Source organism: Garra rufa, chromosome 17 (genome assembly GCF_049309525.1).
Source record: "Garra rufa chromosome 17, GarRuf1.0, whole genome shotgun sequence".
In the NCBI taxonomy this organism is placed as follows: domain Eukaryota; kingdom Metazoa; phylum Chordata; class Actinopteri; order Cypriniformes; family Cyprinidae; genus Garra; species Garra rufa.
The window spans coordinates 9,332,022-9,357,318 of record NC_133377.1 but is presented as its reverse complement, the minus strand read 5'-3'; the positions used below and the strand labels follow the sequence as shown (position 1 = coordinate 9,357,318).

The window sequence follows — 25,297 nt, the reverse complement described above, 5'->3', positions numbered from 1 at the left end:
AAAAATTTTGGACATGCCACTTTTTGTTCAAATGTAAATAAAAGCTGAGAAATATATTTTTTCCCACAATGATCTTTAGATATATTACTACATATTTTTACTATTTGCAATATTTCATATGAATGTCCACAAATATCTACACTTAAAATGATCACATTTACTGTTACTACAATACTTCATACTCTAAATCAGGGGTTTTCAAACCTGTCCTGGAGCCTCCCCTGCCCTGCACATTTTGTATGTCTCCCTTATTAGGCACACCCAATTCAGGTCTTGCAGTCTCTACTAATGAGCTGATGATTTGAATCAGGTGTATTAGATGAGAGAGACAAGCAAAATGTGCAGGGCAGGGGAGGCTCCAGGACAGGTTTGAAAACCCCTGCTCTAAATGAAAAGATTACAAACCACTAGCTCTTAATGTATTGTATTGCCTTCTTGAGAATTAAGTACTGTTTGCAGCTTTGGAAAGAGACTGAATGAAAGATTCTGGAAATCCAAATAATATGCAGGATTTTGCAATGCAAGCATAAGCAGATTGCAGAACCATTGCCACCAATGCTTTTAAGAAACGCAGCCTAGGACAAGCAAGGGATTTATGAACAACTATCACAAAATATGAAAACAACTGTGGATCAGTAACTATATATTCCCATTCAGAATAAAGCAGGAGCACAATTTTCAGTTGTATGAATTATGTGTGCTCAGTGTTTGGCTACAGTAGCTGGCACTGTAGCATCTTTTGTTTCAGACAGACTGTTTAACATACTGCCCTCACTACGCCACAAACACTTCAATTCACTGATTTCGAGTGATTTAGTGAAGAGAAATAACTAATCCTTAAAACACACACCAACACAGACATTTATGATGTCTAGATATCAATCCATCTCCATCACTGGACGAGCGAAAACACTTAAAACACTCGCACTGATCTTGTTTACAGTTGTTTTTATTTGTCTGATTTCGGTCATTCCTGCTATATATTTTCAACTGCGCTTCTTGTGTGCTAAAACAAGTACCGCTAAAATTCGCAGAATGAAAATAAATGATGAAACTTACCAGGAAATATTGAATACGAAAGATGATTTTCAGAATAAAAGCCCCGTTTGGACAACAATAAACCAGCGTTTCCTACTCTGGGTCTCGGGACCTCTGGGGTCTCAAAGCGTTAGAAGGGGGGTCGTGGGAAAATGTTAATTTTTAACACCTTGACTATTGGCCCCAACTGTCGGCGATATGTTATAAACTTTATTAAATTGAAAGAGTCACTGGTTAACATGGCAACAAGCAATGGCAGAAGCAATAGTTATTTTATTCATATCACGTAGAGGCAGAGGCGGCGCTATTATGGCAAGCCGTTTTAGCCTAAAATATACTAAGCGTTACTCCACGATTTCTCTATGATTCTCAATGATGGCTCTATGATTAAATTTTTACTAGTAACAATGCCAATCAGAGAGCTCTCTAATTCAGTTTTTACTAGTAAATAATCAGATTAGAGAGCTCTCTAATTTAATTATTACTAGTAAAAATGCAATTACAGAGCTTTACAATTAAATTTTTACTAGTAAAAAACACATTAAAGATATGTTTAATTTCAGAGCCCTGTAACTGAATTGAAGAGCTCTCTATTTCAGTTCTTACTAGTAACAATTGAATTAGAGAGCTCTCTAAATGGAATTGTTACTAGTGAAAACTGAATTAGAGAGCTCTCTAAATGGAATTGTTTCTAGTAATAATTCAATTGTAGAGCTCTCTAATTGAAATTCTTGTAAAAATTCTGTTGCAGAGCTCTGTAATTAAAAATGAATGGAAGTCAATGGAGACATATGACAAGTAAAAATTCATTTGTAGAGCAATTGAAGAAGATTAGTAGAGAGAATTGAATTAGAGAGCTCTCTAATTGTACTTGTAACTAGTAAAAATTGATTTAAAGAGCTCTTTAATTGACATTGTTACTAGTAGGAATTGGATTATAAAGCTCTCTGATTGAATTGTTACTTGTAAAAATGCATTTACGATGAGTAACGCTTAGTATATTTTAGGCTAAAACAGCTTGCCATAGCGCTATATGGTTGCCAACAACCACTGAAATCTGGTTGGTAGCAGAGCCATATAAAAAGAGAGTTGCAACACTCCCATAGGCTTCCATAGGAACTGAGGAATGCGGAAGTAAAGCGTGTCATGGAGCGGTCAATAGTTCCAAACAACCAATAGCTCCTCCATTGAAGCCCATTCATTTCAGCGCTTCTCAAGCACAGTCGCAAGTATATTGAAGAAATTATTGCATTTCTTTACATTTTAACGCATCAGTTGACCTCTCGAAAAACTGGCCAATAGTGGTGTTTTATGAAGCTAGTTATAGTTAATGTTTATCGTTAAAAAATCAACAGTTAAACTGTAAATGCAGCTGGATAACGTGAGAAACACCGTAATAGCGACCATAACCAGATACTAGTTGTCATATTTTTATGTTTTTAGTCTTTCTGCAATCTTTCTCTCACTGTAGGAGGTTGAATGAGTTTCAGTGAAGACTGCATTCAAGAAACACGATAAAAATGTATGCTGAATGCAATTCGTTGCCTTGTGTTTTTTTTAAACATTATTTTCATCTTTTCTATTATGTTAAATGCCATTTTTGCTTGCCTTTTATAATATTCACTTATGTTGTATATTTGAATATCATAAAACAAGAGTAAATTACTTTTTTTTAATTTAACATTAAATCATTAAATCGAAACATACTGTATGATCATGTCCAAATACACATGCAGATGTATTTAACCTTAAAGATTACACTAACTGTAATCTAAATAGTATATTAGAAAATGTTATCTTTTAAATGGTCAGGATCATTATTGCACATATTAAGTACAAAAAAACCTCCTCAAAATATTTACTAAATAGAACTTAACTATATATATTACAGTTATTTAATTGAATAAAAGTTACACTTAAGGTGTTTGGTCACATTTGACTGCAATTATTTCTCTTTATCACTCCCCAGAATAAAATGCGATTGTAAAGCGTATTCAGAGAAGTTATCAATACACAATCAATGCACATTATGTGTTAATAATTACTCGAAATTGCTGCAAATATAGTAAAACTGCTGTCTATCCTATTTAACTCCATTCAAACACATTGACAGCGCGGAGCTCGTTGGAACTATTGAGAGCTCCATGAACCACGTGACCGTGCGGCGGCGAGATCAAAGCGTGTCGCAACTCTCTTTTTATATGGCTCTGGTTGGTAGGTGCTAGGTGCTAAGAGATGTTTTGCAGTTGGGTTGTTTTTATGCTATTACTGGATGAATTCCAAACGGAAGTGAGCATATCCACCTTATTTTTCCATGGCCATTTGTAAATTTGATGGGTCTGGTTTCTGGTCTCATACATGACCAGCTAATTTTAGCTGTACAAAACAGCTTGTTTGCTGCTTGATATTGCAAATTGTATAGGCTTAGCATATTATTTTAATGTTTTATCCTAATTATGAAAACACTGGTTTGTAGTGCAAACTGTTTTGCTGTTTACCACACATTGTTATTCTCAGTGTTGGGGAAAGTTACTTTTAAAAGTAATGCATAACAATACTGCCCTCCAAAGGCAAAGCGCAGTAACTACACATTTGGTCAAAATTGAGTTAAAGCTTAAAATGGACGACTGTTTTGTCTAGTGGCAAAGTCTCCTGGTTAAATTGTGTCCCGTTACAGAGATGACAGATGAGAGATGCGAGTTTCAACATGTTTGACAAGCTGGTGTAAAAACTTTAAAGGCATTTTTCTCAGTTTCAGTGTTGGCGTAGTTACTGCACTTTGCCTTTGGAGGGCAGAATACTGAGTTACTCCATAAAAAAGTAACTAATTACTTAGTTTGTAGAACGTAACGTGTTACGTAAATTTTGCGTTATTTTTTAAATGGGCTTGCTTGTTTGTTTTTAATATAAAAAGTACTATTTTTGGCAAATGTAAAAGCCTTTTCACACCAAAAGCCTCAGGCTTAGAGAAAAGTATATTCACGTTTGTACAGTAGACTGCGGAAGAAAAAATGTCAACTCTTTAGCAATAAAAAAAGGAAAACAAATGTTAGATTATCTTGAGTCATTTTTGCTTATTAGTATGGATGAATTGGATCATCGAAGGTCAGCAGCAAAGACATTGGTTAATAAAATGGGATTGAATACATAAAGGATATTTGCATTATTTAACATTTAATTATTGCAGTATTGCATTGAATTTCACTGAATTTTGATTCATTTGGAGGAATACTGTATCTGTTTTTTTTAGTGAGTGAGATGAATTAATGCATGTTCACGTTTATTCTAGAACTAAAGTAACATCTTACTCACAATTTCTCTCAACATGGGGACAGGAGAGCTTTTAATCAATAAATGGGGGGGGGGGGTAACTAGAGTGACTTATTTGAAAAAGTAACTCATATTTTCTTGTGAATTAAAAAACGTTACTTTACCAGTTACTTAGAAAAATAAATATTATTATGTAACTTGCATTACTTGTAATGCGTTACAACACTGGTTATTCTTGTTATTTTCCTATCCACCTTATTTTTGCTGCAAAATTAATTATTAACAATTATTAATTATTAACAATTGCGCGAAAAAAAGTTTACTCTCGCATGAGGTGGTTTTTCAGGCAATTCGCGAAAAGGAATATTTTGCAAAACAGCATGGAAAAGGCTTTTCTGCATTTACAGGTCACATTCGATTAAATACAGCCAAAATCCCACAAAAATCTGTTGCCATGACTTATCTCAAGAGGAAAACATTACACTTTAGTTGCATAACATCGGTTAATGGAAACGCCGTCATTTCGCAATACTTTTTAATCGACATTTATAAAATATCGTCAAAGTTTTGCGCAAATCTGTAATGGAAACGCGCCTATTGACTTTATAGGAATCTACTTTATGCATCTACAATATATGTGTATTGTTTTGACCAGATTACTTTTTTCAGTTGGCACGTGCTGGCAATTTAATATTAATTCACACCACGAAAATTACAGTTGAGACAAATTGATCTTTTTAATACAGCTTTGTTGAATTAGTAACATACAGACACTAAAGTTTCACTACAACAAAAATAACAAACACGTTTTCTTACTTTCCTCATCACGCCACAGTACTAATTAATAAACATACTTTGTTTTGTTTCTATTAACGTTGATCACGCTTACAAGCCATAGATACGCTAGACCTTCGCTTGGCGTCGATTACTCTCTTCTCACATGTAGTAGAAGACTTAACCTGTAAAGAAACAGAAAACTGTAGTATTTGTGCTCTTTTGTGATATTGATATATTTATCTTTACAAATGATAACATGGTCGCTATCCATCTCATACTGCATGTAAACACTTGCCTAACTAAGGAAATGACTGACACACGTGTATTACGAGTTGCGTTGTCAGCCTCACAGTGGAAAACAAAACCATATCCATACCTTCGAGGCCAGATCAGCATGGAATGGAACAGTTAAGTAACAATAACAAATTCAAACAAAATATCTTTTGTGTTTCACAGAAAAAGAGGTTTGAAATGATGTGAGGTTCAGTAAATAATAGAATTTTCATTATTGGATGAATTGCTGCAATGACCGAGTATAAAGTCATTCAATCTCTCCAGGCTCAAATGCTTTGGCAGTGTTCGGTCTGCACATCATTTTAAAGCAACAATACAGTTATTACATACTGATTACAAAGACATACATTTTCACCTAATGTGCACTGATAAATTGTGCACAATAAACCTAAAATGTGTATTAAGAAAGTAAATAGGGTTAATTCTGGTTTGATTAAAGGTGCTGTATGTAATTACTTGACTGTGATAAAGCATAAAAACACCATAATTCGCAGACATTCAGGATACTTGTTTTTGCGAAAAACAATGTTACATGTGCATGTGTCTGTTTTTGTTTTGGTCTGTGTGAATCCACCCATTTAGTTTACCCAATAGTATTTAGACAGCCTGGGTTGTCAGTTTGCAGAAAACACAGCATACTGCAGCTTTTCAATGTGAGCATCTGTTGTAGTCTCCGCTATTTTGTTGTTCTTGTTCCTCGTCTTTAGTTTATTTTCTACTGTGGAACAATGGCCTGGGATAGTGTTGCCACCTTGTGGAACAACTGATTACTGCCAAATAACTTAAATGTGCATGCGTGACCTGTACACGCCGTTACAATCATGCACTGCGTGTACTATTCAGAGGACGAAATGTGTCAAGCGCACTGTACTCTGTCCCTTGCATGTGTGAAACATGACGTACAGTGAGGGAAAAAAATAATTTGATCCCCTGATTTTGTATGTTTGCCCTCTGACAAAGAAATGATCAGTCTGCAATTTTAATGGTAGGGTAGATTTATTTCAACAGCTAGAGACAGAACAACAAAACAACCCCAAAAAATGCATTTTAAAAAAATGATTTAAATTTGAATGAGTGAAATAAGTTTTTGATTCCCTATTAATCTGCAAGATTTCTGGCTCCCAAATGTCTTTAAGACAGGTAAGGAGCTGAGATTAGAGCACTCTCTTAAAGGAAGTGCTCCTAATCTCAGTTTGTTACCTGTATAAAAGACACCTGTCCACAGAAGCAGTCAATTAATCAGATTCCAAACTTTCCACCATGGCCAAGACCAAAGAGCTGTCCAAGGATGTCAGGGACAAGATTGTAGACCTACACAAGGCTGGAATGGGCTACAAGATCATCGCCAAGCAGCTTAGTGAGAAGTTGACAACAGTTGGTGTGATTATTCGCAAATGGAAGAAACACTAAATCAATATCTTCCTTGGTCTGGGGCTCCATGCAAGATCTCACCTCGTGGAGTTTCAATGATCAGGAGAATGGTGAGGAATCAGTACCAGAACTACACGAGAGGATCTTGTCAATGATCTCAAGGCAGCGGGGACCATAGTCACCAAGAAAACAATTGGTAACACGCTACGACGTGAAGGACTGAAATCCTGCAGCACTTGCAAGGTCCCCCCTGCTTACAAAAAGCACATGTGCAGGCCCGTCTGAAGTTTGCCAATGAACATCTCAATGATTCAGAGGAGAACTGGGTGAAAGTGTTGTGATCAGATGAGACCAAAATTGAGCTCTATGGCATCTACTCAACTTGCTGTGTTTGGTGGAGGAGGAATGCTGCCTGTGACCCCAAGAACACAATCCCCAATGTCAAACAAGGAGATTAAAACATTATGCTTTGGGGGTGTTTTTCTGCTAAGGAGACAGGACAACTGCACCACATCAAAGGGACGATGGACAGGACCATGTACCATCAGGGCCAGGGCATTGAAGCCAGCCAAGGCATGGAAAAAGGGTCGTGCATGACTGGCCTAGCCAGTCTTCAGACCTTAATCCCATAGAAAATATGTGGAGAAAGCTGCCAAACGTCAGCCTCAAAACCTTAATGACTTGGAGAGGATCTGCAAAGAGGAGTGGGACAAACTACCTCTTGAGATGTGTGCAAACCTGGTGGCCGACTACAAGAAACGTCTGAGCTCTATGATTGCCAACAAAGGTTTTGCCACAAGTACTAAGTCATGTTTTTCACTCATTAAAATGCAAATCAATTTATAACTTTTTTGAAATGCATTTTTCTGGAATTTTTGGTTGTTATTCTGTCTCTCACTGCTCAAATAAACCTACCTTTAGGTTTAGGATTTAGGTTCATGGCTTCCATTGTCAGTTGCACTCGTTTATGTTGCATGTCCTCAATCTGACAACCCATGTGGGCGCTGAGTCTGAGGATGAGCGGGAAGGAAACCATTTCAAATTTAGACTGCAGTACCCATTTCAGCCACTAGCTGTCAATATTACATACCGCACCTTTAACACAGTAACAATTGCAATTTGATCTAAACACCTTCCCCAACACCACCTTCATTGTTTCGCTGCATTTCCAGGTAGTTTTGGGCCGTGGTCCTTCCGTGTTGCTCCTTCAGGTGGCGGCGTAGAGCAGGCTTGTGGGCAAAGCTGACGTGGCAGTACGCGCACACATGTGGGCGCTCTCCGCTATGCAGGTTCATGTGGTCGCACAGTGTTGACTTCTGAGTGAAGGTCTTGTGGCACAGGGGGCAACAGTGGAGCTTGGAAACCCCACGGTGGACGATCATGTGGCGGTTGAGGTTACTGGAGTGGCTAAAGTGCTTCCCGCAGCATGGACACACATACAGCCGGTGTGTTGACAGGGAATGCATGGCTAAGTCATGCGTTGAGGAAAACGCTAGTCCACACTGCTCGCAGACCACTGGTCCTGTTACACAGGACGTGGATCCCACCACTGCCACGGACTCGTCAGCAGCACCATGCTCATTCGAATGTGTCCCAACTCCCATTCCCTCTTCCCCGCTGGAAGGTTCCACACCGAAGTGCGAAGGACCTCCATCAGAGCCGATCTCTTCTCCTTGTCCCTCTCCAGGCCTGTACTCAATGCGGACGGTGCCATCTGCGAGATGCTGATTGGACAGGTAGTCAGCCCCGAAGTCTGCTCCAAAATTACCCATGATCTCATCAGGGGTCGGGAACCGCCAAGCTTCCTGATAGTTACCCAAGAGCTTGCGGTCCTTGAAAGTATACCGCTTCCTGTGTTTAAACCCTCTTCCTCTGCCTCCCCTGTGCTCTCCGTGTCGTCGTCTCCACATGCGGCCTGTCCCTCTGAGGCCGTTGCCCTTGGCTCGCCCCTCCATATTGGCTTCGTCCATGCCTGCATCCAGCTGACCGTGCTCGTCTAACATGACAATAGCTTCTCTGTCTTCCTCCTCGGCACCAGGGGTCTTTTCTGGGTCTTGATGTTCATCGTTAATTTGCACCTGAAAGACATCACTCTCATGCCCGTCCTCCCCCTCGTAGTGGCCAGATGCATCTGATGCTCTAACCTGTTATGGTGAAAACAAAGTAGCTGAACTTGATAGACACAACTGAGCAAACTACCAAAATAAGTGATGATCTTACACAGTGTCTAAACCGGACGCAACGGTTTTAAAGTGGTCATGACATGAGAAATCAAATTTGCCTTGATCTTTTGGCATATAAAAAGGTCTTTGTACCATTAAAACGTCCTGCAAGTTTCATAGCTTAAAACATCCTCCATTATAAACAAAGCATTTATTTATTCAAGTTCCAAAAAATGGCTCGTTTGGATTTGAGGTACAAGATGACAAGGATTAATCTGAGAATTGAGGCACAGCGTCATGGAGAGTTCACAAAGAAACAGCTGTTGAAAGATGAAGCGGTACTAGATCTGACTGCAGCTGCATCACTAACTGTGAGTAAATTGTTTCATAATGCTTTGTCTGAAAATGGCTCTTTTTTGGATCATGTTGTCAAAACGCTCACATTCAATAGTGAGGGGACACTGTTTCCTATGCAATACCATTAACCAAACATAACAGTGGCCAATTCCTGACAAGCCTTAAAGGACACACCTCTTTAAAATTGGTCATTTAAGACAGAAGGTCAAAATGAGGGTTAAAAATAATAATTTTCCCACCAATTTATAATTTTTTTTATGCAAAAAAACTTTAACATTATAAGTAAACCTCAAGGAACGTATTAAAACAATACAAATCCATGTCATGACCCCTTTAAAAGTGTCCATCTATACATTTCAATTGCAAAAACAGTTAAGAGTTTGAATGCTAATAATCATTAGCATTATATCTTTTGGCACTGTTAGCATATAAAGCGAATCGAACAGATATTTACATGGTGTATGCTCAAATTGCTGTCATCTTTGTGAGGGATGTTGGAGAGTTCGGCATCGGCAGCCTGGAGCTCCTTTCCTGAACTGTGAGGATGCAGTGATGCCGTATCAGAAGGAGATGAAATGGATCCCAATGAATGGGAACTTCCACTGACAATCACTGGCATAGACTGAGGGTCTTCTGATTTCACAGTCTGAATTAAAGGAGAAACACAGAAAGGAAGACAAATATAAAGCATGTAAGAATTGCACTGTTAGAGGGTTAGTTCACCCAAAAATGAAAAATAGCCCATGATTTACCTGCCCTCAAGGCATCTGTGTATATGACTTTATTTTTTCAGTTATATCCAGTTATTTTTCAGTTATCAATTAAAAATTGTCCTGGCTCTTCCAAGCTTTATAATGGCAGTGGGCCGATGTTTCTGTGTAACAGTCCAAAACAAGTCCAATGAAGTGCATCTATCCATAATAAAAAGTGCCTCACACGGCTCCGGGGGGTGAATCGGTGCATTTTTGTAAGAAAAATATCCATATTTAAAACATAATAATCACATTTCTCTAGCTTGTGTTAACTGTTGCACATGAAAGCCTTTTTCGTGTGGATGACGTATGATTTTGTGTGTAGTGCAAGCGCCGTTGAGAAGCACTGAAAACAATAGTTGACTACATGACAGAAAAAAAAACAAGTTAAAATTAAACATTTGAAAAATACATTAATACTACGTTTTTACCTCAGACATCGCATGTCCTTATAGAGATCTCATGACCACGCGAAAGACTAGGAAGGTGTGGGATTATTTTGAATTAGAAGGAATCGAAAAGTTGTGTGTAAATGGTGTAATATCAAATTGGCTTACAATAACTCTACTGGAGCGATGCATAACAGGCACGTCCTAGGCATTAGCTTAGAGGCTAGCCAAAGCCAGCAAATGTCAAATCACGGCATTCACTACAACCTGCCTTGCTGCGATCCCGTCCGCGCCGTCTTTTCTTCTAAACGAATCCCACTTCGGTGGTAATGCGGGATGTCCAGGCGCTTTCTAAAATGCTTTTCATTTATTTCTGCGTGCCTGTGACTTCAGTTCCTGCCGAACAGGTCTTGAGTAAGTAAAATGGGCATCGTTGCATTGTATTGTTTTGTTTTTAAAGGACATATACATGACATACGTTTTTAAAAGTAGTTTTAATGCTATTCCTTGATAAATGTATTCCTTGATAAACACAAGATCAGCGACGCATGTGCAACGCATACATCCTACATCATCCACCCGGAATGGCTTTCACATATGACAGTTGGCACAAGTGAGAGAAAAGTGATTATGTTTCACTATAGGAGGCCTTTATTCACCTAATGGAGCACTTTTTATTACAGATAGATGTGCTTTATTGGACTTTAGGACTGTTGAACAGAAACACCTGCCCACTGCCATTATAAAGCTTGGACGAGCTAGAACAATTTTTAACATAACTCTGATTGGATTTGACCAAAATGAAAAAAATTCACACACCTAGGATGCCCTGAGGGTAAGTAAACCATGGTTTATTTTTCATTTGGGTGAACTAATTCTTCTTTTTATAGGCACTGTTCATCCAAAAATACTTATTCATCATTTTAGTCATCATTTACCCTCATTTCAAGTTGTAGAAACAAGAAGTCACAGAACAATATTATGGCTTAAGAAGATTTGGAATGCAAATGGTCACATGGACTTTTTTTGTTGTTGTTTACTAGCCCTTTTATTGGAGCATGACATTATGCTTTTGCTGAGATTTTGAGAAGCATTCTGTCAAGTAATCTACAATGTGCTAGCAAGTCTGGTCTTCAATCAGCCAAAGAGAACTGCTGATCTCAGTCTACTAGCTCCCAGCTGTGACCAGTATCAAATTTAAGGCTTTAATGTTGGTTTTCAGGGCCACCACTTGAACTGCACCTCTCTACGTCAATCCACACATACAATATACCTTGTTGTTTCTTCAGAATGAGGCACAATATTGCTTTCAAAACCCTTTTTGCTCCTCTTTGATAGAATAAGTTGCCAACCTCGACCCGAACTGTTGAGACCATGGGTGAACAACATCGGCCCTGGAGAGCCACAGTCCTGCAATTTTTCCCTCCAACCCTAATCAAACACACTTGAACAAGCTTTTGAAGGTCTGAGGGTTACAAAGCCTGCATTCTACTTCGATTTTAGACACACACACTTGAGAACTTCCCTAAGCACTTCCCCCATTTGGGGGAATCCCTCCACCACCATTTTAAAGTGCGTTCAACTTCATGAAGTGGATGAGGGAAGGTAAAATGGACAGACCCTTGAGCCCTCGATTTTGAGGGAGCTATGAGGGAGCTAATTTACTTCATATCAACACTTAAGGCTGCTCCAGATCACAATGCAACACAATTGTGACATTACCGCAGATAGTGTTTCATTTATCCCCACCCCAGACAACTTTATGATATATAAATGACTTTTTTAAATGTTTAAAAAAGCCAAAGCATACATTATTGAGACACCAGATATAAAATTCTTCATACAGTGGTCTACCAGTAACTGATAAAGATTTGGGATCAAACTTATTCAGAGACTCTGACCTGACCATGTTTTGCTCAAGTGCTTTTTCTTTATTTGCTAATGCAACCTTTTTACACCACAGACAGAACAAAATTAACCATTGCTTGGTAATTGATCAACAAAGTATTGATAGTTGTGTAAATATTGTGAAACTAACAGTTGACAGAATTTTTGGTTGTTTGAAATCTATTATATATCTTTCTATCAAAGTTTTCTGACATTATTAAGATGGATTTGTTCTGACACAGTGTTATGAGAATGCATGTTTCCTTTCGATATTTCTAAAATTAAAACTGAGCTCCTGTCATATTATTAGCATTTTCTAAACTCTAGCGACTTGTTGAAATGTTGAAGGCGTCTAAATACATTTTGGTTTGACTGTACATATAGAACTCAGCATAATAAAAAAAATAATAATAATAATAAAAAAAAAGTCCTCTAACTCCATAGCGGATTTTAAGTGATCAAGGGCTTAGGTCTTTTCAGTTAAGCCCATTGCAATGATTCAACGAGTCAACATGTTGGAGGGAAGTTTGGCGAAGGAAGGGCATAAAGAAAATGAACTGGAAAGCAGCCTAGAAATCTACAGGCAAGTGATTTTAGAGCAAAACATTGCAGGACTGTGGCTCTCCAGAAACAAAGTTGACCATGAACAAAACAAAGTTGAGACCATCACAACTTTGAAGAAGCTTCTGAAGACACATCAGTTCCACAAACACTTAACATCTTTCAACCAATGCGCGTAATGGTTTTTATACTGTACAAACCGTATTTTCTATCGCCCTAACCCTACCCTACACCTAAACCTAGCCCTCACAGGAGATTGTGCAAACTTTTACTTCCTCAAAAAAACTCATTGTGCATGATTTATAAGCCTGTTTCCTCATGGGGACCTGAGAAATGCCCCCACAAGGTCAAAATTTACTGGTATTCCTATCCTTGTGGGGACATTTGGTCCCCACAACGTGATGAATACCAGTACACACACACACACACACACACACACACACACACACACACACAAACACACAAACACACAAACTCTTTTTTGTGCATTTATCCTCTGTTCTAGCATGTTTCTGAATCTACTTTTCTAACAAACCCTCCAGAATATACTATAAATATTGTTGGTAGTGTGATGACTTTCTCATATTCCTATAAGTTACATTGGATAAAAGTGTCTGCTATGTGAATACACAAAGGCAGCTAATCCTTCAATAAGGAATTTCTGGATGAACGTTTTCATTAAAAAAAAAAACAAGGTCTGCAATGGTGCCCGGTGTTTGAGGTTGGGATACTCACAATGGGACTGCGACTCCGGGGCTGCATGTACTGGCTCAGGGCTCCTCTGCATTTCTCCACCACATGCTCCATCTGCAGGTAGCTGGCTGCAGTCAGGTAATTCACAATCTCTTTGGCACTGAACTGCAGCATCCCTGTGTAACAGGACTGCAGGAGTTCACATACCACCGCTGAGCTGTGCAACATTGACACCTGCTGGATATGAAAAATAATTGTTGACGATTAAAACTAGGAATGATTTTCAAAATTAAAGATGCAGTGAAATGGAAGCAGCAACAGAGCTTCCATGTTGTGGCGTACATTAGAGCGGCACGAATTATTGGAATAATAAGAAAAATGTAGGGTGGGTTTTATCAATTGAATGTTGACTGAATGGAGGCAGATCTAAATATGAGCATTTAATCAATTGTAATAATGGGGCAAAGTTTAAGCAAACTAAATTGCTAAAGTCTCACATATGTTACCAGAGAGAGTTTGTTATTTCACTGGAAAAATGATTTTTGTCCAAAATGAAAAGGTAAAAAAAAAAAATTAACTTATATATGGATGAGTCATTCACAATAAAGTCAATAACATTCATTTAGAAAATTGATAAGGTGAATTATCATTTTATGCAGACTTTCTGCATCACTAGCACCACCAACTGGAATTGCATAAATAATGATTGATTTCAAAAGTTTGCTGACCACTCCCCATGCCTCAACTCATGTCACTGATTTAGACAGAATTGCTTTTTCGATAGTGTTTGATAGCACCTTCAAGCCAAATCCATATCACACACACACACACACACACACACACACACACACACACACACACACACACACACACACACACACACACACACACACACACACACACACACACACACACACACACACACACACACACACACACACACACACACACACACACACACACACACACACACACACACACACACACACACACACACACACACTTGTAGTTTATATTGGTGAATTATACAGTCTTCTTTGGTTTTTAGCATTTTTATGTAATTAAATCCTTTCCAACAATGACTGTATCATTGTGAGATATTAACTATTACAGAAGGTTCAAATGCTCACCGATGCTTCAGAAGGAAACACAACACATTAAACACATTAAATTTAACTTATTTTGTCTTCTGGGAAACATACATGTGTCCTCTGCAGCTTCTGAAGGGCACTAAATGGAAAAAAATATGTGATGTTTAGGCAAAATAAGAAAAATGTTCCAAAGTGCATTGTTTTTTTTCTGAAGCATCAGTGAGCGTTTGAAACTTCTAAAACCTAAAAACCTAGGTTTAAAAGACAACATGTAGTGCACATTTAATGAGTAGGAAAAGTAGGAACTGTAAAGGGATAACAGTGTGCAATTATCTGAATATAAATATCAGACACAACATAGCTGCCTTTTATATAAAGAAATGATGAACGCGTGTTCAAGCAGAACGTTCCTCTCACCTGTTGGTGAATTTGTGCTTTTATTTGTCATAGATTTAAACTATGTTCACTATACAGTGCTTAAAGTTATGTAAGATTAAAAATAATAATAATAATAATAATATGTAAGGTTCGTGCTACTGCTGCTCCAAATGAACAGTATTGGTGATTACCAAAATATATATTTTTTTTAGCTTTCTGTATTGGTTAGTCCTCCAATATGCATAAGATCTTTAATAACAACATTAGGCTATTTCTAATGCTGCAATATAATTATTACTGTTATCTATGAAAGAAAGGCAGAAAAAAATAGCCAAGTGCTTTATAGTGTTTTCCCCTAGATACCCAATGCCAGCAAGAATGCAAGCTGTTATGAAAGGCAGAGGAGGCCATTTTTGATATGCAAATAAAATACAATTTAGTTGTTTCAGTTTGTTATTTGCCCAATGAACGACAATAATATTTTTTAGATTTAACCCATTTTTGACAGATTCTTACAATATTTGTGTTTTCTCTTTATTACAACAGGTGGTCTAATACATTGTCAAATCGATTAATCGAAAAAAATTATCAGCCAACTAATCGATTATCAAAATAGTCGTTAGTTGCAGCCCTATGAACAACTATCACAAAAAACAAAACAAAAAAAACAACACAGCTGTGGATCATTCAGGTAACAACACAATATTAAGAATCAGGCGAATGTTTTGAACATAACTTTCGAACTGCTTTTTTTCTCTTGTGGACTACATGTAAACGACTCATGTAAAATATCTTATTTAGGTCAGTACTAAACAAAAAAAAAAAAAATGACATGCATTTTGTATGATCCCTCTTATTTTGGTAAATAATTAACATTTTGCAGATTCTGCAAGATGTATATAAACTTTTGACTTCAACTGAAGCACTGAAATGGGTTAACAAGCAAAGGTTTATCTGGATATTTTTAGGGTTGCAAAGGGGTGGAAAATTTTCCAAAAATCCCAGGAAGATTCCAAAAATTCATGGGAACTTTCCAAAATTTCTGGAATGTTTCCAGGATTTACTGGAAATGTTTAACATTTTTGCAACCCTACACATTTTTGTATTCGGAAATGAGTCTGTCCTTGGATGGACCGGTTGAAGCAAAGAGTGGAATTCCAGACTTGTTTGAAATGCACAACTACATTGTACAAATAAGCTGGTCTTACTTTCTCCATTTATGCATAAGGTCTATTACACTCTCACGCTACAGTTTATTAGTTTTCACATTATTTTAGAATATGAAATCACTCGCACATATAATAACTAATGTGAAAATCAATGTTATATCTCCAGAGTGTTTGTGACACTTGTTTAAGATTTCATCCGACAAACAAAAAAGACGGACCAAAGTAACACAAATGACAGTAGATAAAATTGCTTGCTTCTGATGATGCTGCAAATTAAAGGATTAGTTCACTTCTTCCAGAACAAACATTTTACATATAATGTACTCACCCCCTTGTCATCCAAGATGTTTATGTCTTTCTTTATTCAGTCGTAAAGAAATTGTTTTTTGAGGAAAACCTTTTAAGGATTTCTCTCCATATAATGGATGTGTATGGTGCCCCCAAGTTTGAACTTCCAAAATGCAGTTTGAATACAACTTCAAATGACTCTAAACAATCCCGGTTGAGGAAGAAGGGTCTTATTTAGCAAAACGATCAGTTATTTCCAAAACAAATTGACAATTTATATACATTTTAACCTCAAATGTTCATCTTGTCTCATCTCTGTGATGCACATGCATGGTCTGTTATGAAGTTAGGATGTGTCGAAAAACACGCAGAGATGAAACAAGACAAGCATTTGAGGTTAAACAGTATATAAATTGTCAATTTGTTTAGAAAATAACTGATTGTTTCACTAGATAAGACCCTTCTTCCCTGGCTGGGATTTTTTAGAGCACTCTGCTGCGTTTAAACTGCATTTTGAAAGTTCAAACTTGGGGGCACCATAGAAGTCCATTATATGGAGGGAAATCCATGTTTTCCTCAAAAAACAATTTATTTACGACTAAAGAAAGAAAGAAAGAAAGAAAGAAAGACATGAACATCTTGGATGACAAGGGGTGAGTACATTATATGTAAATTTTTGTTCTGAAAGTGATCCTTTAAGTCATTCTGTTTGAGAAGCCTCTTACCTGTAGTTCTGATGAGGGGTTCAGGAGAAACTGGTCTCTAAGAAACGCAGAACAAGCAGCAAGCACAACCTTATGACCCCTGAACATGCGTCTGCCTCCGGCCACAATAGTAACATCACAGAAGTGCTGCTGTGTCCGCAGAAAGTTCATGTTAGTCAGGGCGGTGTCTCCATGCCCAGGCAAACGGAAACTCACCATATCCACATCCATGGTGTTACTACAGCTAAAACGAAGAAAAACAACCATTTATTTGATATGCAATATTATATTAATACAAAACAACAGATACCTACACTTAAAATTATAATATAATTTGCTACTCCTAATAATTTTAAGGGTTTCTTTCAAACAGTAAAAAGCTTTCTGTACATTTAAGATATTTTTATTTATTTGTTTGTTTGTGACACTGGAGGAAATGCCATTAACATGAAAATACAGAAACAATATGTTCACGAATATTCTCATAAGGCCATAAAATCACATTTAGAAGCAATCAGAAGCACAATTGTCTATTATACGAGTTTTGTATGATCATAGTCGTGGCATGTTTATCAGTGTTAAGCTAAAGTAACGTTAGCTCACACAGTAGCATCTTTTGTTTCAAACGAGACTGTTTAACACACTGTTCTCAACACGCTCAAATACAAACGTTTCATTCATCTGATAAACAACACGAACTTACTTGGGTGATTTAGTGAGGGGAAATCAAAAATCCTGAAAACCACACGAACTTCTCACATTTATGATGTCTAGAGCTCAATCCAGCTCCTCAACATCAATGGGCGAGCGAAAGCAACAAACTAAAACACTCGCGCTGAACTCGTTTACAGAAGTCTGTTGGCTTTATGTGTATAATCTCGGTCATTCCTACTATATATTGTCCATGGTGCTCCGCGTGATTTAAAACAATTAGAGCTAAGATTCGCAGAATGAAATGAAGTAAGAAAAGTTAACAGGAAATTTTGAATCCGAAAGACGATTTTCAAAATAAAAGCCCCGTCTAGACAACATAAGCGACAATCGCCCGTTTGTTTACTCTATAGCGCGCATGCGCATTAGCGAGACCGTTTGTTCCATTGAACACGGTTATTAAAAACGTTAAAACGATGCGAACTGCTTCTACAAAATTTACGAGCTCGTAGCACACAGAAGGACTATTTTAAAGATTGTCGTTAAAATCAGTTACTATTTGGAGAAAATGAATGGAGTTTTTACCTCAGGTACGACTGCTCGTTTGTATTTTATTCCTTAGTTTAATTCTTTATATATTTTGTAATTTTAAATTTATATTTTATGTAAGTTTAAAAGTATTTAGTGTGTCAAAATACTTTATTTTTTTGTTTACAATACATGATCAGATAACCACGTGGAGGCGCTGTGAATTCAGGATGGACCTCCAACAAAATAAATAATTTGCAAACGGATACAGAGAGAAGTGAAAATTATAAAGTGTATAAATTATAAACTGTATGTTACAACGAATGGTTCTGGCATGTCTCATCTTTTTCATGTTATAAAGTGAATATATGTGTAAAAAGATGAGATTTGCCACAACCATTCGTTGTAACAAAGGCTACATTACAACCAGTGTTGGGTAAAAAATAATTATTTACTAGTTACTAATTACATCTTCAACAATGAAATTAGATTACTGTACAAATTACTCTCTCCAAAAAGTATTTAATTTCTTATTACTAATTACTTTATAAATTCTATATCAACCTCAAAGGATAGACATAACACAGTTCTTTTAAAGCCAGACACTGCAGGTGAATAGGGTAAAAAAAAAAATGTAACTATTAGTTATCGCCTTACTTACCCAGTTGATTGATTAGATTGAAAATTGCAAACATTTTTTGTATTACAAGTTTTCTAAAATGTTACGTTTAAATATGCAAGTTAGTCATTATTTAATGAAATATGCACTAATTTGCATACATTTCTAGTACAAAAATCTAAACACTGGATGAAGTCAGTTTCAAAATTCTTGTTTAATTTTTTTGACATATTAGAGTCAAATATTTTTACAGAGGGGGTTTGGAGTATCTCATTTTATCACTCCATAATTCACAAAAAAAAAAATTAATAAAAATCAAGTTAATTATATCTGAACAAATCCCTCTGTAAAAACCTTCAGGATATAGACGAGAATACAAATGTAAAGTTTGGTGTGTGTAAGTGCTACTGAAGTGGAGATTTATGGCTCAGTGTAGGAGAAAAACTCATTTTGAGAAAACGGACTTTAAATATATGTATTGTAATTGAAATCTATTGACTCAGATAAAGTGCTATAAACGAAACACTTAAAAGTGTCTTTTGGGTGTTTTCTTTCCACTAGACTGAAAAAAACAATTCATGAAAAACCAAAAAGCCCAAAATCTCAAACTCGACAGGTGCATGAAAAAACAGTTTTTTTTCCTCCCCTTAATTCTTTCAAATAAATAATAGATAACTACATAAATGATTCTGGTCACACTTTAGATTAGGGTCCAATTCTCACTATTTACTAACTATTAACTATGGCTTTTGCCTCAATATGCTCCTATTTACTACTTATTAATACTTAGTAAAGAACTATAAGAACTGGGTAGGATTAAAGATTTAGAATAAGGTCTCGCAGAAAAAGACATTAATATGTGCTTTTTAAGTAATAATAAACATCCCAGTAATATGCTAATAAATAATTATTTTAATAGTGAGAATTAAGTGTTACCATCATTCTTATTAACTCACCAAAGTGAGAATATTTAAAGTGAGAAGGGTACATAAAAAGCATTCATTTTAAGGTTAGACTTTAATTTTTGATGTTAACCTACTATTATATTAGTCAGCTGCAAATATGGCTTGACCCCAAAAAAATTCTAACAAAAGGTTTCTCGGTGGTTTACAGTAGTATCAGATGTACTTAAAAACATACTAAAAGTTTTCCAAAGTTTGACTTCAAGAAAGGCCCCATTTTCAAAATGGCGGCCGTCAGGTCCTTAAAATGACCATTACCCCTTTGGATTCCTCCTAGACCAGGAATACTGGTGCCTGATACATATTTTGGCCATGTAATATTTTAATTAGCATATTTGCATGATAGATACAGGTAAATTATAAAATTAAAATATAAATATATAAATTAAAATGTCGTGGAAAAGTTAATTTATTTCAGTAATTCAACTCAAATTGTGAAGCTTGTGTATTAAAGGGGTCATCGGATGCCCATTGTCCACAAGTTCATATGATTCTTTAGGGTCTTAATGAAAAGTCTGTAATATACTTTGGTTAAAAATTCTCAATAGTAGTGTAAAAAAACACCCTTTTACCTTGTCAAAATCAGCTCTGCAAAATATCAGCTCATTTTATCGCATGGACCCTTTAAATGCAAATGAGCTCTGCTCGCCACGCCCCTCTCTGCTGAGGGAATAGGATCTGTAATGTTTACTTTAGCCGCATTTAGCTGCATTTAGCCGTGTTTATCGGCGAAACTTGCCAACGAGCACATTATTAAGGTTCACACGAACAGAGACGCATATGTAGATTGCGATCGGCGCTTTTCTTTTAAAAACGAAAGTAACGTTGTCCTCTACCTCTTAAGCAGCTCAGATGTCGGGAGCAAATGACTACTGCTATGTTCATTATAACATCCAACAACAGAACACCTCAATCGCTCAATTAGAGTCTTCCTCTGCCCCTGAGTCACACAATGGCGATCGGAGTCAGACTGTTTCAGCTCGGTGAGGGCGGGGCTAAGGTAAGACGCTCATGTCAATCTACTATCGTGGGAGTGGCCTCTGTTGGTGTTCCGTCACAACGACAAGAAGCTGAGAATGACCCGATTTTAAAAAGGGGATATTACTTTTAAAGATTAAAAAAATACCACTGGGTGGATTTTTATCATTGTAGGTTGGTTGTGTACACAAACTGCCAACACACATTAATGTTCAAACAACATGTAAAAGTTAGTTTTGCGTCCGATGGCCCCTTTACATAAATTCATTGCACATAGACTGAAGTAGTTTAAGTCTTTGGTTCTTTTAATTGTGATGATTTAGCTCACATTTAACAAAAACCCACCAAGTTACTATCTCAACAAATTAGAATATGCTGACTTGCAAATCAGCTAATCAACTCAAAACACCTGCAAAGGTTTTCTGAGTCTTCAAAATGGTCTCTTAGTTTGGTTCACTAAGCTACACAATCATGGGGAAGACTGCTGATCTGACAGTTGTCCAGAAGACGATCATTGACACCCTTCACAAGGAGGGTAAGCCACAAACATCCATTGTCAAAGAAGCTGGCTGTTCACAGAGTGCTGCATCCAAGCATGTTAACAGAAAGTTGAGTTGAAGAAAAAAATGTGGAAGGAAAAGATGCACAACCAACCGAGAGAACCGCAGCCTTGAGAGGCTTGTGAAGCAAAATCGATTCAAGAATTTGGGTGAACTTCACAAGGAATAGACTGGACTTGCGTCAAGGCATCAAGAGCCACGACACACACAGATGTGTCAAGGAATTTGGCTACAGTTGTCATATTCCTCTTGTTAAGCCACTCCTGAACCACGGACGATGTCAGAGGCATCTTACCTGGGCTAAGGAGAAGAAGAAATTAACTGTTGCCCAGTGGTCCAAAGTCCTCTTTTCCGATGAGAGCAAGGTCCTGGACTACAGAGGAAGGGTGGAGAAGCTCATAGCCCAAGTTGCTTGAAGTCCAGTGTTAAGTTTCCACAGTCTGTGATGATTTGGGGTGCATTGTCATCTGCTGGTGTTGGTCCACTGTGTTTTTTTGAAAACCAAGTCACTGCAGCCGTTTACCAAGTAATTTTAGAGCACTTCATGCTTCCTTCTGCTGACCAGCTTTTTAAAGATGCTGATTTCATTTCCCAGCAGGATTTGGCACCTGCACACACTGCCAAAAGCACCAAAAGTTGGATAAATGACCATGGTGTTGGTGTGCTTGACTGGCCAGCAAACTCACCAGACCTGAACCCCATAGAGAATCTATGAGGTATTGTCAAGAGGAAAATGAGAAACAAGAGACCAAAAAATGCAGATGAGCTGAAGGCCACTGTCAAAGAAACCTGAGCTTCCATACCACCTCAGCAGTGCCACAGACTGATCACCTCCATGCCACGCCGAATTGAGGCAGTAATTAAAGCAAAAGAAGTATTGAGTACATATACAGTAAATGGACATACTTTCCAGAAGGCCAACAATTCACTAAAAAAGGTTTTTTGAAGTATTCTAATTTGTTGAGATTTTGATGGGTTTTTGTTAAATGTGAGCCAATTCATCATAATTAAAAGAACCAAAGACTTAAACTAGTTCAGTCTGTGTGCAGTGAATTTATTTAATACACAAGTTTCACAATTTAAGTTGAATTACTGAAATAAATGAACTTTTCCACAACATTCTAATTTATTGAGATGCACCTGAAAGTGATTACAAGTACAATCATATATTAAAGCAATTTGAAATAAGTGACCATTTAGAGGGTTCACACACAGGCCTCTGTTCGGGCTTATTCAGAGTTGTTTATGATCAAAGTTATACAACTCCAATTTAAGGAACCTTTGGGTGCAGTAACTTTTAAATTGAATGTCAAGTCTGTGTTTTAGAAAAAAAAAAGAAAAAAAGAAAGCTGTATGTGTCCAAAAACACATACTGAGTAGGAGTTACATGACAACGCTAAATCGTTTACATCTCTAGTTCACCCCATACAAAGATAAAGCCTTACAGTAATCTCACAACATCATGTATTCCATAATGATGTAATCATGTCAGTGCAATTTAGACAAGTCCAATGGATTCATAGATCCAGAAAACATTGGGTTAGACACCAAGATTACAATTATTATATTGTATATAATTGTTCTACAGTCTACACAGTTGTAAGTTCAGTTACATAGGTAGTAACTGTAATTAAGTTACAGAAAAAGAGTAATCTCTTACTTGACTATTTCAAGGGAAAAATGATCAAATTACAGTAACTGATTTCAACTTATCTTGTTATTTGCTCTCGGGAAGGCCTGGCATCTCACAATTTAATATAATAGTTAATATCATTGATTACATTTATGTTATTATATGGCGTGACACTGGCTGATAAAAAAAGAGACAAAAGAGACAAGTTATTTTGACTCATCATTTGGGTTGAATGTTTAACCTGTTTCTGGGTAGTTTTAACTCAACAATTGTTCAAAAAGGCAGGTTTACTATATGGCAGGTTTAAAATGAACCCAAAATAGGTTGTAAATTAAAAATCTGAGAAACATTACTAAAGGCATCAGGAATAATCAAAAGGTAAACATTTATTAATCAATAAAAAAAGTATTATTTAGTTATTATTTAATAAACTGTTAATTTATTGAACACTAGGGGTGTGACGAGACACTTATCTCACAAGACGAGACACGAGATTGGGTTCACGTGAACGAGACGAGACAAGACTTTTTAACTTTTTTAAAGAAATCCTTTATTCAACAACAACAACAAAAAAAATGATGTAGGTGCATTTTGATATGAAGTTGTACTTTATGAAATTAAACTTCTATTTTAATGAATTATATGCAGTAATAAACATGTAAACTAATGCTGCATGATTCTGGATAAATTGAAAAAACTATTTCCTTTTATAAATTGGAGATCATGATTCTGAAGAAATAAAGGATTAGAAATCTAAACAAAATTACATAATTTACTAGTTGTTCTGACAGAATGTTCATTGCTTAAGTCTATATTTGAACAAAATAAATAAATAAAGGAGCTAGTGTCTCAATAGGGGTTATGCCCAACAGGCTTCCGTTTTCTGCTAAACAGGTCTCGTTGCTTCCGGTTCACGCGTTTTGCATATCGCTCTTTAAATATGAACATGATTTACTCAAGATTCATTCAAAGTAGACACTAAAAATGATCATAACCAATGTCCATCACATATGTGGATTGATATATAAAAGTTTTAGATTTTTATTCTTTTCACTAACATTTATATATAAATATCGAATGAAACGTCCACAATAAACAGCTGGCTTGTTTAACTGATTACCTTAAAAGTCCGTCGATATCGCCATTATTTATTACGGCTATTAACACGTTCTCCGACAAGCGGAAGCAATGAGACCTGTTTTCCGGGGTTGGTCAGGTGACGTTCGACATATAGCCTATTAATAAAGACTTGTTTCACTATTGGAATCTCTTGAATGTATAATTCAATGACAAATACTTTTTTTAAACGTGCAGTTGTCGCCACCTCCTGGCGGAAGAGAATAAACGTTACTCTACATACGTTAGATTAGAAGATACTTCCGTTTTAATCGCAGCTGTAATGCCCTCCAAAGGCAAAGCGCAGTAACTACACATTTGGTCAAAATTGAGTTAAGGCTTAAAATGGGCTTTGTGACAACTGTTTTGTCTTGTGGCAAAGTCTCCTGTTTCAATTTTGTCCAGTTTCAGAGAAACGAGAGTGTCAAAATTGCAGTAACTACAAAAGCCAAACTAATACCATATATGATGAGGCATTTTTCTCAGTTTCAGTGTTGGCGTAGTTACTGCACTTTGCCTTTGTAGGACAGTGTAGACATTAAGGCCCAGTTTCGCAGACAAGGCTTAAGCCTAGTCCTAGACTAAAATGTAAGTCTGAGTTGTTTCAACTGAAATAAAATTGCACTGATTGATTTTAAAATATATCAGTGCCTTTGTTTTGTCTCAAGATGCACACCAGTAATGTTTTTTTCTAAGCATGTTTATAAAAATTACTTAAATGTCCTAATTGAACTATGGTCTAATCCTGGCTTAGTCTAAGCCCTGTCTGGGAAACCGGGCCTTTGTGTTTATACCGAAAGTATAATATATGCCCCTGAGTTTGAACTTCCAAAATGGAGCTTCAAAGGGCTCTAAATGATCCCAGCCGAGGAAGAAGGGTCTTATCTAGCGAAACAATTGGTTATTTTCTTAAAACATTTACAATTTACATACTTTTTAATCTCTACACAGAGTACAGACAGCTAGACAAGACAAGCATTTAAGGTTAAAAAGCATATATTGTAATTTTTTTTTTTTGCTAGATAAGACACTTTTTTTCTTCGGCTGTGATAGTTTAGAGCCATTTGAA

General features: G+C 36.8%; 1 protein-coding gene across 2 annotated transcripts; it reads right to left on the bottom strand.

The window, feature by feature from the left end:
* Nucleotides 1-5,020: 5,020 nt before the first annotated feature.
* On the bottom strand, nucleotides 5,021-18,150 carry LOC141289603 (uncharacterized). 2 transcript variants are annotated; one of them, XM_073821751.1, is made up of 5 exons: nucleotides 17,885-18,150; nucleotides 17,203-17,425; nucleotides 13,594-13,788; nucleotides 9,724-9,915; nucleotides 5,021-8,894 (listed from the first exon to the last, which is right to left on the bottom strand). In XM_073821751.1, exons 2-5 carry the CDS (start codon nucleotides 17,410-17,412, stop codon nucleotides 7,875-7,877), a joined length of 1,617 nt encoding a protein of 538 aa, XP_073677852.1. In that variant the 5' UTR covers nucleotides 17,413-17,425; nucleotides 17,885-18,150; the 3' UTR covers nucleotides 5,021-7,874. The 2 variants fall into 2 exon arrangements, with proteins under 2 accessions (XP_073677852.1, XP_073677853.1); XM_073821752.1 differs by having other exon boundaries at nucleotides 13,594-13,785.
* Between the last annotated feature and the right edge of the window lie 7,147 nt (nucleotides 18,151-25,297).